The 19,070-nt window shown below is 42.4% G+C and overlaps 1 protein-coding gene across 4 annotated transcripts in view; it reads right to left on the bottom strand.

Moving 5' to 3' along the window:
- Positions 1 to 19,070, bottom strand: part of GTF2E1 (general transcription factor IIE subunit 1) — a 97,147-nt gene that overhangs the window by 66,693 nt on the left and 11,384 nt on the right. For 2 of the 4 annotated variants that reach the window (XM_073309620.1, XM_073309614.1), the window contains one exon: positions 12,406 to 12,883. In XM_073309620.1, coding sequence (XP_073165721.1) covers positions 12,406 to 12,853 — 448 coding nt within the window. In that variant the 5' untranslated portion in view covers positions 12,854 to 12,883. Of the gene's footprint in view, positions 1 to 12,405; positions 12,884 to 13,216; positions 13,326 to 13,759; positions 13,783 to 19,070 lie in introns of those variants that run through there. The other 2 variants (XM_073309628.1, XM_073309626.1) reach the window with 2 other exon arrangements.

The following is a 19,070-nucleotide window of genomic DNA, read 5'->3' as shown; positions in this document are numbered from 1 at the left end:
ACAGACAAATACCCTGTAAGCAATGTATTGTATGAAGCGAGTGTGGCAGGTCTGGGATGACAGTTCACAAAGAGCAGTAGATCCTTTGCCTAGGGACCTATGTATCGCAGACCCCTCCTTGAAATAGAAAGCATACCAAGTTTTTTATTTAGGGGCTCTTTTAAACAAAAATATCTATTAGGATTCACTGGGTTAGGAGCATTGTACCACTGGATTTTATTTGTGTCCCAGTACTGTCGTGAAATGGCAGTCTGACTGAAGCCTGCCATCTAAGCACAAATCTGTCCAGACACATGTGTTACCAAGGCACACTTTACATAACAGGCCCCAGAGAATTTGCAGTGTGTGTTAACTAAATGGGCTTTAGTTCTTCTTAGAAATTACATCTGTTTGAGTTTGGTGCAATCATTTTCCTTTCCTGTTTACAGGGGTTTGCAGTTCATTAGAAAGGAGAACCAATTTACCATGTAATGCCCCAAAAAGGCCTCAAAACAGCTTGATATTACCTAGAAGAGCATAGCGAGTTACACAGTCTTCATATGTTGCTGACCAAGGTTAGCACAATAGATTGAAAATACCACACAAGTTTGAGAGTCCTTTGAAAAGGTGAATTTAAATAATCAGACGTTTGCTTAACACTAGTGATTCAATCTGTCTCTATTGCAAGCATGTATTTTTGTTTTTATTTTGTTTTTTCATCTGTGCTCAGTAAAGATTGCAAGCCAAAAAAAAAGAAACCTTTTGACCCAGTCTTTTCCTTTTCATATAAGGAGTCTTTTGCTCATATTTATATGTATATAAGCTTTGCAGATCTGAGCTGTGATAGTTTTTCAATCTGACCCTATATGAACAAACAGAACAAGGGTAAGGAAGACAGCAACTGTGCAAACAGGACAACACTTTACTTGTAGGATCCAAGAGTCTCTGTCTTTGTAAAGCAGGGTGGAACAATAATTGTTTTTTAAAAATTAAGTTATTTAAATCAGATTGAGACTTTGTAAAACTAATTTGAAAATATGTAATCTGCAACTTCAGTGGCATTTCAAAATGGAGTTATAATTTTGTTACACGTTTTAATCAACTGGTAAGGTATGTGAATTTTGCAAAATTAATAGAGGCTAAAAAAATATTGAAAATTAAAGCCCTGATCCTGTAAACATTTAACCAGGTACAGAACTTTACTCCCAAGAACAGTCCCATTGACCTCAATGGGACTATTTGTGCTTAAAATTGAGCTTCTGCATAAGTATTTGGAGGATCAGGAGCAAAAATTTTATTTGTTAAAAACATCTCTTAGTGTCATAAAACCTTTGTCATTTCAAAACAAAAGTCCTTCAGGGTGATCAAAAGTTATTTAGACTTTGAATATATTAAAAGTTAGTAACTTTTTTATACTCATGCCAACATTTTCAAAGACAGGAGCTTAAATGTCTAAATATAGGCACATAAGAGTGGGATGTACAAAAACAATACTCATTGACTTCAGACTGCAAACTCTGATGAAGTTATAGAGCTTATTTTGGTTTCTTGACTTGCTGAAGTTGAATTTATCAATAGGTGGCGTTCATTGCAAATATAGCACAGGCTACATGGTTACAATTTTTGGTTGGTTTGTATTGTTCTCACAGTAAAGAATTTCAGTGAGGACCTGGATTTTTTTTTCAACATAGATTAACTCTGTGTGTGTGAAACTTTTTAACGGACTTTCAGATTTTATAGTTTCTCTATTAACATTGAGGAAACCAATTAGAAACACTTACAAAATGTTCATTATAGCAATTTAAGACAAAATGGGAGAAAGTGAAGAACAAGCAACTTGTAAATAAAACATGAAATAAAGTAATAAAGTATATTTAAATCAAGATTGTTATAACAATCCTCCCGCTCCCAAAATAAAGCCAAGTTCTTAGAAGGATCTTCTGTTATGCAACTATCTGAAACTGTTATTGAGGGTGACTAACTATTCCGCAGTATGCATGTGGGCAAACAACTTGACAGATGGGCAGCACAGGCATCTTTTTTATAACATTAGCTGGTTTGCATACCTTGGTGAGGGGCAATTTAGAAATACCTAAATAGAGGGGCTGAAGTAGAACTTTTTATTCATAGATTCTGAGGCCAAAAGGGACCACTGTGATCATCTAGCCTGACCTCCTGTATAACACAGGCCACCAAACTTTGCAAAAGTAATTCCTAAGCAGATCTTTTAGAAAAATATCTGATTGATTTAAAAATGGTCAGTGATCGAGAATCCATCACAACCCTTAGTAAACTGTTTCAGTAAATAGTTATCCTCACTATTAAAAACATATGCCTTATTTATGAATACTAAATTTCATGGGCAGCGCAAGAACTGCTAGCTCAGGGAGGCTAGCCGCTGGGCCCACCCCTTCTGCCCAAGGCCCTGCCTCTCCTGTCCCCCTCCCCCGACAGAGCCCAGAGCTCCTGCCTCACGACAGCTGCTGGCCCCTCCGCACCACAGGCCACTCAAGCGCCCCCAGCTCCAGAGCACTGGACGGGCGGTGCAGCCCCCAGCCCCAGACAGGTGGCGTGCCCCCAGCTCCAGTGTCCCCCAGCTCTGGAGCACCGTGCCGGTGGCGCGGCCCCAGCCCCGGCACCTCCATCCCTGGGCCAGGGGAGGAAGAGCAGAAAGCAGGAGGGGGCCTGGAGGTACAGCATGGGCGGGGCCACGCCTGGCTATTTGGGGAGGCTCCGTCTCCCCTGGCCTGTGATACTGTTGCCCGTAAGAAGTTCCAGACTGACAGCCCTGGAGATCAAAGCCCTCTACTTAGTCACAAACAGGTATACCATGGGTAGCAGCACGGCAAGCTGCCTTTGTGCCATCCTTTAAGTATTCCTCACTCCTGACCTGGAGATACTATCGATAGCGATTTCAGTTGAGTTTAGTCTGCATCATCCATTAAATTTCTTAGCCTCGGTTTGAGGCCCACAAACTCCCCCAACTGGCACATAAGTGGTGGTGATTTTTTGTAATGCAGACACAGTGGGACCTGGCATGGATCAGAGTGGTCAAGGTGAAGTATAAGAGCGTTGGAGGGGAGAGGCAGTGCCTTCTGGAGAGCCAGAGACGGAAAAGGGTATTTTTCATAGTTGTAGCTATGTAGGCTCTAACAGCACTGTCTAAAAGGCCACCAACACTGAACGGACATAATCTGACAGCACGAGCCCTCAACAGAGGGTACTGTTATAGAAGAGGAAAATACAAATGCTTCCCTTGCTCCACTTGTCTGCGTTCAGTTTCAGACACTTGCCTTTCATACAGGTGCTGATCCAACTTTCTCAATGCCTAGCTGAGAAGATGGTGCTGGTTATATTGGGTATAAAGGTGATTTAGAGGTAGGTGTCATCCGTTGCCTCAACATTATCCTCCCATACCCTGCATTGAAAAAATAGGGGAGAAAATTAAGCCTTGTGGAATGCCACATAGAGGGTTTTGAAGATACAGTATCTGTTGCCTGTTACAACCCTCTCTTGGTTTGGTATGAGAAGAACCAGAGCCATTTCCATTCACCCTGCAATCTCTTGGAGTCTGCCCAGCAGAATTTGGTGATCAACAGCAAAAAGATCTAGCAGCAAGATCCCCAAATTCACACGTATACACCTACATGCCTGAACAATTCAAATTTCATCTCAGAGCTGGAGACATGCACGCACACTGAACCTTATCACCAGTATAGTCATCTGTATGCCTTTCTTGCCAGAGACATTCAGTAATGGACAACGAAGACAGAGAACATGGAATCCAATAGGTCTTTTAAGGATATTTCAGGACCAATTCCACCAGGCCCACAGGTTACCTCAAACCCACAGAAAGCAGAAAAACCACTCCTTACAGTGAGTTCTCAAATCCAAGGACCAGGTTGTATTTACACAGGTACAGAGTGTTACACCCCAGGGACCAGGTGGAATGTAGCAAGCCAGTGAACTGGCTATATTTACAAGGAGAAAGGCAGAGATTCTCGTTTCTGACATGATCTTTTATACACAATATTGCACAATCTTTTATCAACACTCCTCATTCACTACTCCAAATCTTTCTTTTACTATTGGGACATAGTTATTGCCATACATGACGTTACAAATTACACAATAACTTACGTAACACGTTGTTCCCCTTTTTATCATAAAGAAAATTATCCATCCTATTATTTGACAGGGACTTGACTTGTTTACTTTAGACACTACAAAAACTTAGTAACAGAATGACCAGATGTTAGTATTGTTTCCCCTTTGTTTGCACTTTCCCCATCTCTAAAAGGTTATAACAACCACATAATTTTGCAGGCCTACAAAACTTACTTTTATATAACTCATACATCGCTAATCAGTCATCTACTTTATAAGGATAAGGCCTTTATCATGTTATATAGGGTAATCTCACCTACCCTACCATGTTATATAGGGTAATCTCAATGCTTTACTCCCTTATAGGTCTACTTTAAATTTCAAGATGCTATAATCCTGACTCTGCCATCCTTTCAGATGTTGTATTTCAGGAGCCTCCCATATTTCCTCCTACTGCCAATGCTGGCTCAAATATTTATCACTGTAACAAAAGACCCCACTACTGGCTAAAATCTAGTGCTTTAGTCCTGTCCCCCAAATCTAAGCCCCTTCACAGCACAGTAAGTTTTTAGCATCAGCGCGGACACTGACTAGGCTTGCATGCTATAAGTTTAAATACGAATCCAACAATACAATCTACTGCAACACAAGTAACAGGATTCCATGTGTGTTCTTGATCTGACATCTAAACAGATTTCCATGTCGAAAAGGATGACACACTTGGGAGACGGTATTACCAAGCATGCACCTTCAAAAGAACAGAGTCAGCAGAATAATAAAAGGCAAGAAAGCTGCAGGAACAACCTTTTCCACTGAAGTGGCAATGGCTTAGCAATATTCACAAAAGGGTTGAGGGACATCTTTCCATTTGTGTGTGTTTGGATTTGTAAAGCCAAGAGAGGGGTGTACGTGGCAAATATTTTCTGTGCTTGTGTTGACAAAACTCACTCACACAGACATGGCATGAACACTGTAGGTCATGGCATGAAAACTTTAGCAGATGCTTTATAGCTGTAAAGATTAGACATACCAGCCAGATGTTGTGACAGTCTGTACCCCTATGTTCATCCTTTTACAGGACTATGTTATATTTCGTATAAAGTATGCCTTGTGAGTGGACACAGGGGATGGATCACTCAATGATTACCTGTTCTGTTCATTCCCTCTGAAGCACCTGACTGTCAGAAGATAGGATCCTGGGCTAGATGGACCTTTGTTCTGACCCAGTATGGCTGTCCTTATCTAAGGTATCATTTGAAAACTCATCATTTGCTGACCATTATTGTCCTGGTAAAATGTGTATGGCAACTCTGTTACAAAGTTATAAGATTCTATTGCATGCTATTACTGAAAGACATGCTTCAAGTCTGGGGAGCAGTCACAAACCAGTTCCCCAGAGACAAAACGCTAGCCAACACCTGAGCCAGGTGTCAACAAAACCAAATGAACCAGCACCTGATTAAGTGGCCATTCTTTGGCAGGAAAGAGGGCATGGGCAAAAAAAAACCAAACTACATCTTGACCCAGGAACAACTTGGGGTTCATGTCCACACAGACTTTGTCTCCTGAACCTTAGCTGGAGATGATTCTCGAAGAACAGAAAGAACTGTAAGAAGGGAGAGCAGATGCCCCAAATTATTCCTCCCTTTCTCTCTACCCACAGCATCCACAACAACTAAAGAAGAAAGGAAACAGCTTTGGACCAGGGGAGGGATCCTGACTGAAAGAAAGTCAGCCAGTAAGACTGCAGAAACATGTGGTGAGAGAGACTTTGCTTTGAATTCATGTAGAGTGTTAAGGTAGGCATTAGTTGTGCTTTACCTTTATTTTCTTGTAACTAATTCTGACTTTTATGCCTCATTACTTACATTCATTTAAAATTTATCTTTTGTAGATAATATATTTGTTTTAGCTAAAACAATGCGTTTGTACTGAAGTGTTTGCGAAAGTATTTGAGATAACAGGGTTTACTGTTCAAGAGGGAACTGGGCACTATAAGACATACATTTCTGGGGAAAGTCTGGGACTGGGAGCTTGCTGGTGTTGCTCTGCAGTGTAATTCAGGAGTGGCTAGCTATAGCACTCATATACAATAACTGGGACTAAATTACATGTGGGAGACTTTGTGTGAGCAGACCAAGAGTGGTTGCTCTCACAGAGAAGCAGTGTAAAAGTCACCCGAGGTTGGAGAACTGAGTGGACGCAGCTGTTCATCAGTCCAGATTGTACCCTGGGTAATGTCACAGACATCACTTCAAAATATGAGAGGATGGCCACCAGGACTCTATGAGCAACAGCTCCAGTGAATTATAACTGTAAGGCCAAGAAGGCCATTTGACATTCTGCATAGTGCTAACTATAAACTTGCACCCACTAATTCCTGAATGTCCAATACCTTGTGGTTAAACTGAAGTATATCTTTCAGACAGACATACAATCTTGATTTAAGGATTTCAAGTAATGGACAATCTACCACATCCCTTGAGTCATTCTAAGCATTACCATTAGTGTTAAATGTGTGTGCCTTATCTACAATATGAATTTCCCCATTTGTCTTTAGGTGTAGCTCAGAGATTTGCCAATATGAAGCAGAGTGAAACTGACATGATTACCAATTTCATTTCTGAGCAGTGAAAGTGAGCAGAGTCTCTACCTGCTACCTGACATAGCTCTGATCAGTGACAAAGACCCTTAAGCTGTGGTAACACTGCATTAGTTTACATTAAGGTCACAAATGGAAAGCGATCTTTGCAACCATGGTGGTGAAAAATTTAAAAATAGAAACTGAAGTTCTTCAGAAGGGGAAGGCTTAGAGTCTTTTCCAGGAAAAATGTCTGACATGCCAGTGATGAGCAAACAAATGAATTTTTGAGCCCTGCTGGAGGTTGTAGAGTTGGCTGTTTTTTTTAAAATCATTGATATATAATATGTACATGGCCCTGTACAGTAGAGAAAATACAGCCACAATACCTGCTCCAAAGATCTTGCGGGCTAAGGTTATGATTCAATACTATACTGAATAAAGAAAAGGCTAGATACACAGCTTCATGGAACACATGGGTCTTAGTAATTTTTTTTTTTTTAAAGGTAGGACGAGAGAGAGCAGAATGAAGAGACATGGAGTGAGACGTGGACAAGGGAGACCATAAAAATGAGAAGAGATGAGAATGGGCAACACAAGAAAGGGAAATGGGTGGGTGGGCTTTAGTGCAGGTTCTGAGTGAGAAAGTGGGGAGACTGAATAGTGAGAGAAGACAGAGGCTTTTGGCAGATGTGTTTAGAATACTCTGGAGGGGATGAAGTGAGAAGCTGGGCACTCAGAGAAATTATGGGATTTTAAGAGATGAGATGCTCAAGGCACAACAGGAGTTTGGTCAAAATCCCTTTCCTCAGTAAGACATTCCAGGCCACACGAGAGCTCAGTTTCACAGTTACTGCCTTACCTTAGCTCAAGGTGCTTTGAGAAAGCTGGAGTTTGAAAGGTGCTAGAGAAAAGCAAACTAAGTGCGTTATACAGTCGAATGTTGCTGTTAAGCACAAGAATATGCAGTGCAGGACTGAAATTTATTCTTTTTTTAAAAAAAGACTCCAATGATTTTCATTTTAACATTTATATCTCCCCCTCCTTACACAGCTTAAATTTCATTTTACTATATTAACAATATGTCACTGATACCATGCAGGAAACTGACAACACTAAAATACCACCAAGATTATTATTATGAATGCAAGAGCAAAAAGTCAGGGAGGAAAGGGTCAACTACTTCTGATTCCATATAGCAGGAGAATATAGTGATGGAAGAAACCTATCCGGGCATCTACTCCATCCCCTTTCCAATGGCTACCCTTTAGAGTACCTTCTTTAGTGTCTTGTTCAATCTAATTTTTAAAATAAGCCATTGCCTAGTCTATGGGTGGATGTCCCATTCTGTACGAGAACATAAAGCCAACCCAATAATGCAATATGTTTACCTTAAGATTTTTCTCACAATAATAAAAATAGAAAGCAATGTGGTACAATAAAAGGATGATGTGACTATGATGGGGGGGGTAGAGAAGGGGGAAGGAGGAGAGAAAAAGATCTCTCTCTTCAACCACAGGGAACCTTAGATTTGTTTTCTTTCTAGCTTCAAAACCAAATTCAAATATTATCCTGCTAAATACTCTGATATAGCTTAGTTTTTCAATAAAATGCAGTGCTTCAATTGAGTACTATAAATAAACAGAGCCCAACACAAGTCTGTTAAATTCACAAGTCTGTTAAATTCAATGTGGGATCTCTAGCTTCTGTCTCTCCCTCACCACAACCCACTCTCCCTTGCAGTTTCTAGTCACGTAATTTTTCTTTCAGATTAACCTTGAATCTGACAACTGAATGTTACACTATGTCAGATTCACAAATATGATTGGGCTATGAAAAGGGGAAGAAACATCAAAGGTGTGCATCACCCATCCAGACTCGATTAACCTGAGCTACAGAAAATAAAGCTATCAAATGCTTTTCTATGTTGGTAACGGTTAACAAGTTCATCTTCTCCAACCACTGTCTCCAGACAGAACAGAGCATCTCCCTCTACCGGTTAAGAAAACACTGAAGCTTGTACTCTTACATATAGCATGTGGCTAACCCACATGAACAACAGAATGTACTTGCGGATATTTAATGCCTTGTGTTTTCTCTTAAGTACTAAAAAATCCATTTGAGGAGATGGTACTGAGTTATTTAGATTCTGACAATCTTGCAACACTTTGCCTGTAGAAAGTACATTTCTGCAGATTGCATGGTTTTAAAAGGTCACAGAACAAAAGATTAACATTTTCCCCCAGAAGCCTCTGTAAGAGATAGTGCTTTACTTTAGCTATCTGCCATTTTCATCTCTACCTCCAGCTATACTTCAGCAGGGTGACAACCTCATAATAGTTAAGGTTAAGATCAGCTTTCTGTTTAAAGCTCAACTCTTTAATCAGATTGCCCTGAAATTTGATGTGTATCATTTACACATGGGATTCTGTTAACGAGCCAAATTTGGGGACATTTAAACCAAAGAGTTCCCAAGATATAGCCCCTGGCAAAAAACCCAGCCTGTTTAAAAGTTGTGCATCAACAGTGGAATACCATGTGGGCAATCACACAAAGAAAAATCTTGTTTACCCTCAATCATGGACAAATCTGGCAGATTTATTTAATGACTGACTTTAAACAGTAATATATTTATTTTTTTACTTTCCTGACTGGTTCCATTGTTACCCCAATAGACCCTAACAGTAAACCACACACAACCAACCACAATACTGATAAATGCAAAAGTAATGTACATTGGAAAACATAATCCAACTATACACATAAAATGAGGGGGTCTAAATTAGCTATTACCACTCAGAGATCTTGGAGTCATTGTGGATAGTTTTCTGAAAACATCCACTCAATGTGCAGAGGCAGTCAAAAAAGAAAACAGAATGTTGGGAATCATCAAGAAAGGAACAGATAATAAGACAGAAAATATCATATTGGCTCTACATAAATCCATGGTAAGCCCACATCTTGAATATTGTGTACAGATGTGATCACCCCATCTCAAAAATATATATATTGGACTTGGAAAAGGTCCAGAAAAGGGCAACAAAAATGATTAAGGGTATGGAATTAGGGGTATGAGGAGAGACTAATAAGACTGGTACTTTTAAGCTTGAAAAGCAGACAATTAAGAGGGGATATGACAGAGGTCTATAACACATCATGACTGGTGTGAAGTAAATACGGAAGTGTTATTTACTCCTTCTCAAACACAAGAACTATGGGTCACTGAATGAAATTAATAGGCAGCAGGTTTAAAACAAACAAAAGGAAATATTTTTTCCACACAACACCCAGTCAGTCTGTGGAACTCCTTGCCAGAGGATGTTGTGAAGGCCAAGACTGTAACAGGGTTCAAAAATGAACTAGATAAATTCATAGAGGATAGGTCCATCAATGGCTATTAGCCAGGATGGGCAGGGATGATGTCCCTAGCCCAGAGGTGGGCAAACTTTTTGGCCCAAGGGCCACATCGGGGTTGCAAAAAGGTATGGAGGAGTGTTAGATACGCTGGAGGGTAGGGATAGGATACAGAGGGACCTGGACAAATTGGAGGATTGGGCCAAAAGAAATCTGATGAGGTTCAACAAGGACAAGTGCAGAGTCCTGCACTTAGGACGGAAGAATCCAATGCACAGCTACAGACTAGGGACCGAATGGCTCGGCAGCAGTTCTGCAGAAAAGGACCTAGGGGTTACAGTGGATTAGAAGTTGGATATGAGTCAACAGTGTGCCCTTGTTGCCAAGAAGGCCAATGGCATTTTGGGATGTATACGTAGGGGCATTGCCAGCAGATCGAGGGACGTGGTCGTTCCCCTCTATTCGACATTGGTGAGGCCTCATCTGGAGTACTGTGTCCAGTTTTGGGCCCCACACTACAAGAAGGATGTGGAAAAATTGGAAAGAGTCCAGCGGAGGGCAACAAAAATGATTAGGGGCCTAGAACACATGACTTATGAGGAGAGGCTGAGGGAACTGGGGATGTTTAGTCTTTAGAAGAGAAGAATGAGGGGGGGATTTGATAGCTGCTTTCAACTACCTGAAAGGGGGTTCCAAAAGAGGATGGCTCTAGACTGTTCTCAGTGGTAGCAGATGACAGAACGAGGAGTAATGGTCTCAAGTTGCAGTGGGGGAGATTTAGGTTGGATATTAGGAAAAACTTTTTCACTACGAGGGTGGTGAAACACTGGAATGCGTTAGCTAGGGAGGTGGTGGAATCTCCTTCCCTAGAAGTTTTTAAGGTCAGGCTTGACAAAGCCCTGGCTGGGATGATTTAGTCAGGGATCGGTCCTGCTTTGAGCAGGGGGTTGGACTAGATGACTTCCTGAGGTCCCTTCCAACCCTGATATTCTATGATTTTATGGAGGGCTGGGTAGGGAAGGCTGTGCCTCCATAGACTGCCTGGCCCCCGCCTCCCATCCACCCCCTCCCACTTCCTGCCCCCTGACTGCCCCCCTCAGAACTGCTGACCCATCCAACCCCCCCTGCTCCTTGTCCCTGACCGCCTCCTCCAGGGACCCCCCCCCGCTCCCTGTCCCCTGACTGCCCTGACCCCTATCCACATCCCCGCCCCGACAGGCCCCCCGGAACCCCTGACCCATCCAACCCCCCACTCCTTGTCCCTTGACTGCCCCCTCCCGGGACCCCCATCCCTAACTGCCCCCCAGAACTCCTATCCAACCCCCCCTGTTCCCTGAGCACCCCCGCCCCAACCTCTACCCCATCCAACTGCTCCTTGTCCCCCGACTGTCGCCCAGGACCTCCTGCCCCTTATCCAACCCCCCCTCCCCCTTACCACACCATTCATATGAGCAGGACAGGCTTATTGGAAAGCCTGGGAGGTGGGCGGCCGGAAGCCACACTGCCCGCGTGGCGGCGTAACTCCAGGGGAGAGGGGACGGCAGGGGAGGGGCCGGGGGCTAGCCTCCCTGGTCGGGAGCTATGGGGCCGGGCAGGACGGTCCTGCAGGCCATAGTTTGCCCACCTCTGCCCTAGCCTGTTCGCTAGAAGCTGGGAATGGGCAACAGCAGATGGATCACTTGATGATAACCTGTTCTGTTCATTCCCTCTGGAGCACCTGGCATTGGCCACTGTCGGAAGACAGGATACCAGGCTAAATGGACCTTTGGTCTGACCCAGTATAGCCGTTCTTATGTATGGGCAAGAGCAGCATGCGATGAAAGGCTACTTACTACCAACAAGGATACACTGCTTTCTTCTCCTTTGAATTTGATTGTGATACTGAGCTTTCATTTCTATACTGCCTTTTACCCAAACATCCTTACAAGTATTTACTTTATAAACACTGCTCCTTGATTGTACAACTATATAAGTAATACTGCATCCATCACCAAAACACAGCCAACCACTGGGGCAAAAGGTGGCAATTGTTTAATATCTCCCAGCAACACTACAGAACAGTTGAGGTCAGGAAGGAAAGAATACCATGTTCTATTCAAACTGAAAGGGAAAAACTAAAAAGACCATGTAATTACCCATGTTGAAATTTCAAGAAGCAACATGGAATCTTTGATTACAAACTATAAGGACTTTGGGTTTGACTTTTGTACTTCATTCCAATATTAGCACCTCTTGAAGCACAGTGCCCCCAGCTCCAGGAAAACCCAGGAGAAAGATCACAATCACCGAAGTATGTTTCACTACTGAAAAGCACTGCATTTCCTGAAATTCTGGACCCTAAATGATGAAAGAAAAAACAAAAGCATTTGATGCTTGCACCATACCTGTCATGGGATCAAACAGCTGATTGGCCTCCAAGTCTGTGAAGGTGCTGAAACAAATAGGACATTTGAAGGAGGCACGATTGGTGGAGTCTCTCTCGTCTGTCTCAATCCTCCTCCTCATGTGGTCCAGCTTGTACTTCACCACATTGACCAGCAGACGATAATTGATGAAGTAGTAGTTGTGCCGGGTGGTTTTGCCATCCGGAGCTGTCTCCACTCTCATCCTGCATTTGATGAACTTGTCCCCCTTCAGAGTGTTGAGAACTGCCCGCAGTTGCTTCCGATCAAACTTTAGCAGCTCCAACATGTCCTCCTCCTTTACGCAAGGATTCCGGATGAGGATGTCCAGCGCCAAAGCATGTTCAATGCCATAAAAACCACGCACCACATACTTGGCAAGGCGCTTCAGAGCCGCTGGGACTTCAGTGAGGACGTCCGGGTCTGTCATATCAGGTACGACACTGAAGCTTCATGTATACTGCAAGGAAAAGAAGATGGACTATAAATTATTTCCCCTCATTTAAACAGTTTTGATCCAGGTTACCAAAACCTAAAAAAGGAAGGACCACTAAAAATAATAGTTTTTCATCTTCCCTTCCCCATCCCTCAACACTCTCTTCAGGTATTAATAATGCAACTAACAGCACAGTACGATTAGACAGTGCACAATTTCCACTGCAAAATGGGAAAATTTTGGTGATTTTTTTCTACCGTACCACCTAATAGATTTCAGTTCCACCTACTCTGCTGTAACATTAAATATCTCTTCCCTTTGAGCTTTTATAGAGCTACACGATCAGCTGAGACTTACAATTAGGAAGCAAGCACCAAAAGACTACAGCGAGACACATCATCACACAGAAATAAGTCACAGTTTGACATTTGGAGAGAGTTTAATGAGGGAGTTCTCCAGGTGAAGGAGGAGTGATAACATGATGATTGGGGTGAGTTTGTTGTCTGTCTGTGTGCTTGCAGTGTGCCTGCCTGCCTGCAGTTTATAGTGTGGTCTGGTTGGAGCACCATGTGCTGAGCCTAAGGCTTGCCAGGCAAAGCTGAGAGCTTTGATCCCTAAACCCTTTAGGATCTGTAAACCAGTGGATGGGTCTACTCAGGGAGAATTGGGGGTTAAAAAGCCAGCTTCTAAGCAACCAGAGGACTAGCAGGGGAGTTTAGAGAGGGAGCGTGAGAGCCAGATACATCTCCATTCTCTAAATGTAGGCCAATAAACACTCTCCCCTTCCCCCCCCCCCACGCCCAAAAAATAGTTGCAGGAGTAAAACTAATGCAGGCAGAAGCCTAGCAGCTAAGCGGAGCCTGCCCATTTTATTGCACTGAATACAGCATGTACGATTACCTGCGTTATGGGCAGGAGGCATATGTATGTAGTCAATACAAGCAGTTTGTATCACAGGCTCTTGAGGCCAGAGTAGCTGAACTGGAGGAGCTAAGAGAGGTACAAAGACAATACTTTCCGGGACACAGTAGAGTGGTTCTACTGCCTCTGTGCTGTTGAGGAGGATGAAAGTCTCAGGGAAGGAGAACATTAAAGTGGAGCGGAGGGAAATGATGTCATAGTTGGGACCCTTCTTCCAGATGATGTCATGGTATTCTCACACACTGGGGGAGGGGACCTCAGTTGTTCGGCAGAGACCAATAATAGTAATGGGGGATTTGATCATTAGAAATATAGATAGTTGGGTTTGTGATGACCAAGAGAACCGCATGGTGAATTGCTTGCCAGGTACGAAGGTTGCAGGTCTCTCAAGACATCTAGACAGACTTATGTGCACTGCTGGGGAGGAGCCAGTGATGTGGTTCATGTAGGCATCAATGACAAAGGGAAAAGTAGGAGACAGGTCCTGGAGGCCAAATTTAGGCTGCTAGATAAGAGATTCAAGTCCAGGAGCTCCATGGTAGCATTCTCTGAAATGCTTTCAGTTCTACCATCAAGGCCAATTAGACAGGCAGAATGGCAGGGCTTCAATGCGTGGATGAAACAATGGTGTATGGAGGAGGGTTTTAGATTTATTAGGAACTGGAGAACCTTTTGTGAAAGGAGGAGCCTATCCAGGAAAGATAGGTTCCACCTAAACCAAAATGGAACCAAATTGCTGGCATATAAAATTAAAGAGGGTCACAGAAGAGTGTTTAAATTAAGGGCGGGGGAAAGCTAACAGGTACAGAGGAGCACACAGTTTGGACAGAGACATCCCTTAGGGGATCTTAACGGGGATCCTCTGTATCCTACTAACGAAGAGAGGATAGAAGTTGATAAAGTACAAATGGGAACTGAAGAGAAACATTCAAATGAAAAGGAGTCCCATTCAATTACATCACATGAAGGCAGACAACTAAAGATTGACAAATTCTATAAGTGCTTGTATACATATGCCAGAAATCTAAATAGTAAGATGGGTGAACTCGAGTGCCTGGTATTAAATGAAGATATTGCTATAATAGGCATCACAGAAACTTGGTGGAACAATGGTAATCAATGGGACACTAATACCAGAATTCAAAATATATAGGGATGAGAGTAGGTTGTAATGGTGGAGGTGTAGCATTATATGAGAAAGAAAGCATAGAGTCAAATTGTCAGGGTTCCCTCCCCACTCTGAACTCTGGGGTACAGATGTGGGGACACGCATGAAAGACCCCCTAAGCTTATTTCAAAAACTTCCCCAAGGCACAAATCCTTCCTTGTCCTTGGACGGTTTCTGCTGCTGCCACCAAGTGAGTTAGACAAAGATTCAGGAAACGGACCACTTGGAGTTCCTGTTTCCCCAAAATATCCCCCCAAGTCCCTTCACCCCCTTTCCTGGGGAGGCTTGAGAATAATATACCAACCAACTAGGTAAACAAGGTGAGCACAGACCAGACACTTGGGTTTTTAGGACACTAAAAACCAATCAGGATTCCCCTCTAGGCAAAACTTTGAAGTTACAAAAAACAGGAATAAACCTCCTTCTTAGCACAAGGAAAACTCGCAAACTAAAACAAAAAATAAGCTAACACATTTCCTTGCTATTACTTACAATTTTTGTAATCTTGGATGCTTATTTCAAGTAGGGTTTTAGGAGATGGCTTTTCCTACCCTGGTCCCTCTCTGTCCAAGAGAGCGCAACAAAGAGAGCGCAAAACAAAACCTCCCCCCACAGATCTGAAAGGATCTTCTTCCCTGATTTGTCCTTTTGGTCAGGTGCCAACCAGGTTATTTGAGCTTCTTAACCCCTTACAGGTAAAGGAGGGATTTTATACTACCCTTAGCTGTATGTTTATGACACAAATATCGTAAAAATCTTAAATGAATCAAACTGTACCACAGAAACTCTATCGATGGACATTCCATGTTTGATCAACAAGAGTATAGCAGTAGGAACATACTACTGACCACGTGACTGAGATGGTTATGGTGACTATGAAATACTCAGGGAGATTAAAGAGGCTATATAAATAGAAAACTCACTAATAATGGGGGATTTCAACTATCCCCATATTGACTGGTATATGCCACCTCAGGACATGACGCAGAGATAAAATTTTTAGACACCATTAACAACTGCTTCTTGGAGCAGCTAATCCTGGAACCCACAAAGGAAGAGGCAATTCTCGATTTAGTTCTAAGTGGAGCACAGGATCTGGTTCAAGAGGTGAATATAGGTACAGCTTGGTAATAGCAACAAACCTGGGGGGGGGGGGGGGAAGGAGGTAAAATACCAAAGAAACCCACCACAGTAGCATTTAACTTCAAGAAGGGGAACCACACAAAAATGAGGAAGCTACTTAAATGGAAATTGAAAAGAACAGTCACAAGAGTAAAATGCCTGCAAGCTGCATGAAAACGTTTTTAAAAACACCATAATAGAGGCTCAGATTAAATGTATACCCCAAATAAAAAAAACAGCAAGACCACCAAAACAAAACAAAAAAAAACAAAAAACAAACAGAGTAAAAGAGGCTGTTAGAGGCAAAAAGGCATCCTTTAAGAATTGGAAGTCAAATCCTATGGAGGAAAACAGAAAGTTGCATAAACTCTGGCAAGTCAAGTGTAAAAGTATGATTTGGCAGCCCAAAAAAGAATTTGAAGAGCAACTAGCAAAGACACACAAACTAACAGCAGATTTTTTTTTTAAATACATCAGAAGCAGGAATCCTACAAACCAATCAGTGGAGTCACTGGATGACTGAGGTGCTAAACGAGCACTCAGGGAAAACAAGACCAGCACGGAAAAGCTAAAAGAATTATTTGCATCAATCTACACTGTAGAGCAGGGGTTCTCAAACTTTAGTGCACCGCAACCCCCTTCTGATAACAAAAATTACTACATGATCCCAGGAGGGGGGAACTGAAACTTGAGCCCACCCAAGCCACACCGCCCTGGGATGGGAGGAGGGGGGCGCAAAGCCAAAGGGCTTCAGCTCCAGGCAGGGAGCCTGTAACCTGAGCCCTATTGCCCAGGACTGAAACCCTTGGGCTTTGGCCCCAGGCCCCAGTAAATCTAATCCAGCCCTGGCAACCCCATTAAAATACAGTTGTGACCCGCTTTGGGGTCCCGACCCACAGTTTGAAAACAGCTACTGTAGAGGATGTGCGGGAGATTCCCACACCGCAGCCATACTTTTTAGGTGACAAATCTGAGGAACTGTCCCATATTGAGGTGTCAATACAGGACGTTTAAGTGATAAATTAAAAAGTAATATGTCACCAGGACCAGATGGTATTCACCCAAGATTTCTGAAGGAAGTCGTATATGAAATTGTATGTAACCTATCACTTAAATTAACTTCTGTACCAGATGACTGGAGAATAGCTAATGTCATGCCAATTTTTAAAAAAAGCTCCAGAGGCAATCCTGGCAATTACAGACCAGTAAGCCTAACTTCAGTACCAGGCAAACTAGTTGAAACTATAGCGAAGAACAGAATTATCAGACACATAGTTGAACACAATTTGTTGGGGGAAGATTCAACACAGCTTCTGTAAAGGAAAATCATGCCTCACCAATCTATTAGAATTCTCTCAAAGAGGTCGACAAACATGTGGACAAGGGTGATCCAGTGGATATAGTGTACTTAGACTTTCAAAAAGCCTTTGACAAGGTCCCTCACCAAAGTCTCTTAAGCAAAGTAAGCAGTCTTGGGATAAGAGGGAAGGTCCTCCCATGGATCATTAACTGATTAAAAAGATAGGAAACAAAGGGTAGGAATAAATGCTCAGTTTTCAGAATAGAGAGAATAAATGGGGGGGAGGGTCCCCCAGGTATCTGTACTGGGACCAATGCTGTTCAACATATTCGTAACTGATCTGGAAAAAGGAGTAAACAGTGAGGCAGCAAAGTTTGCAGATGACATAAAATTACTCAAGATAGGTAAGGCCAAAACAGACTGCGAAGAGTTACAAAGGAATCTCACAAAACTGAGTGACTGGGCATCAAAATGGTAGATGAAATTCAATGTTGATAAATGCAAAGTAATACACATTGGAAAACATAATCCCAACTACACATTCAAAATATTCTAAATTGGCTATTGCTAGGGTTGTCAATTAATCGCAGTTAACTCACGTGATTAACTCAAAACAAATTAACTTGATTAAAAAATATTTGTGATTAATTGCAGTTTTAATCGCACTATTAAATTTAAATGGGTATTCTATTGTTTATTACAAATATTTTTGATGTTTTTCTACATTTTCAAATATATTGATTTCAATTACAAGACAGAATACAAAGTGTACAGCGCTCACTTTATATTCTTTTTATTACAAATATTGGCACTGTAAAAACCAAAAAAACAAACAAACAGTATTTTTCAATGGACTGTAGTGCAGTCTCTTTATCCTGAAAGTGTAATTTACACACGTAGATTTTTTTGTTACATAACTGCACTAAAAAACAAAACAATATAAAACTTTAGAGTCTACAAGTCCATTCAGTCCTACTTCTTGTTCAGCCAATTGCTAAGACAAACAAGTTGGTTTACATTTGCAGGAGATAAATGCTGCCCACTTCTTAATTACGTCACCTGAAAGCGAGAACAGGCATTCACATGGTACTTTTGTAGCCAGCATTGCAAGGTAAAGAAGACATTTTACATTGTTTTATATTTGAGTGCAGTTATGTAAAAAAAAATAAAATAAAAAAAATCTACATTTGAAAGTTGCACTTTCTCTCTGCCCCCCCGCTACAGCCCTGGGGCTCGAGGACCTGTCAACCTGCATGCAACCCCAGGACTGGAGGACGTCTCAAGCCCCCACTATAGCAGGCGGGGCTGGAAGTGGGATCCAGGGACCAAGTTTGTTCCCCAAGGGGGCCCACAAATATGTTTGGCACCAAGCCCAAAACGGTTAATCCGGCCTTGCTCATAAAGATCTCTTCTTTCCAGTTAAGGAGAGCTACTTTCCAGCTGATGGCTGTTCATAAACTTAATTAGAATAAATGTCTCTGCACCCCCTACCATGGCCCTGGGGCTGGAGCTCTCTGTGTCCCTTCTCCTGCCGCAGCCCCGGTGCTAGAGTCATTACGGGCCCCTTCCCAGGGTGGACCTGACATGGGCGTCATAGTAAACCTGGTATTGTTTATGAGACATTTTCTTAATCCAAGGGAATTTAAATTGGGATATTTCACCATCAGGAGACAGTTTTACCTGTCTTGGTGTTCACTTCC

Source organism: Lepidochelys kempii, chromosome 1, assembly GCF_965140265.1.
Source record: "Lepidochelys kempii isolate rLepKem1 chromosome 1, rLepKem1.hap2, whole genome shotgun sequence".
In the NCBI taxonomy this organism is placed as follows: domain Eukaryota; kingdom Metazoa; phylum Chordata; order Testudines; family Cheloniidae; genus Lepidochelys; species Lepidochelys kempii.
The sequence above is the reverse complement of the archived record's forward strand: the minus strand, read 5'-3'. Positions and strand labels throughout refer to the sequence as shown.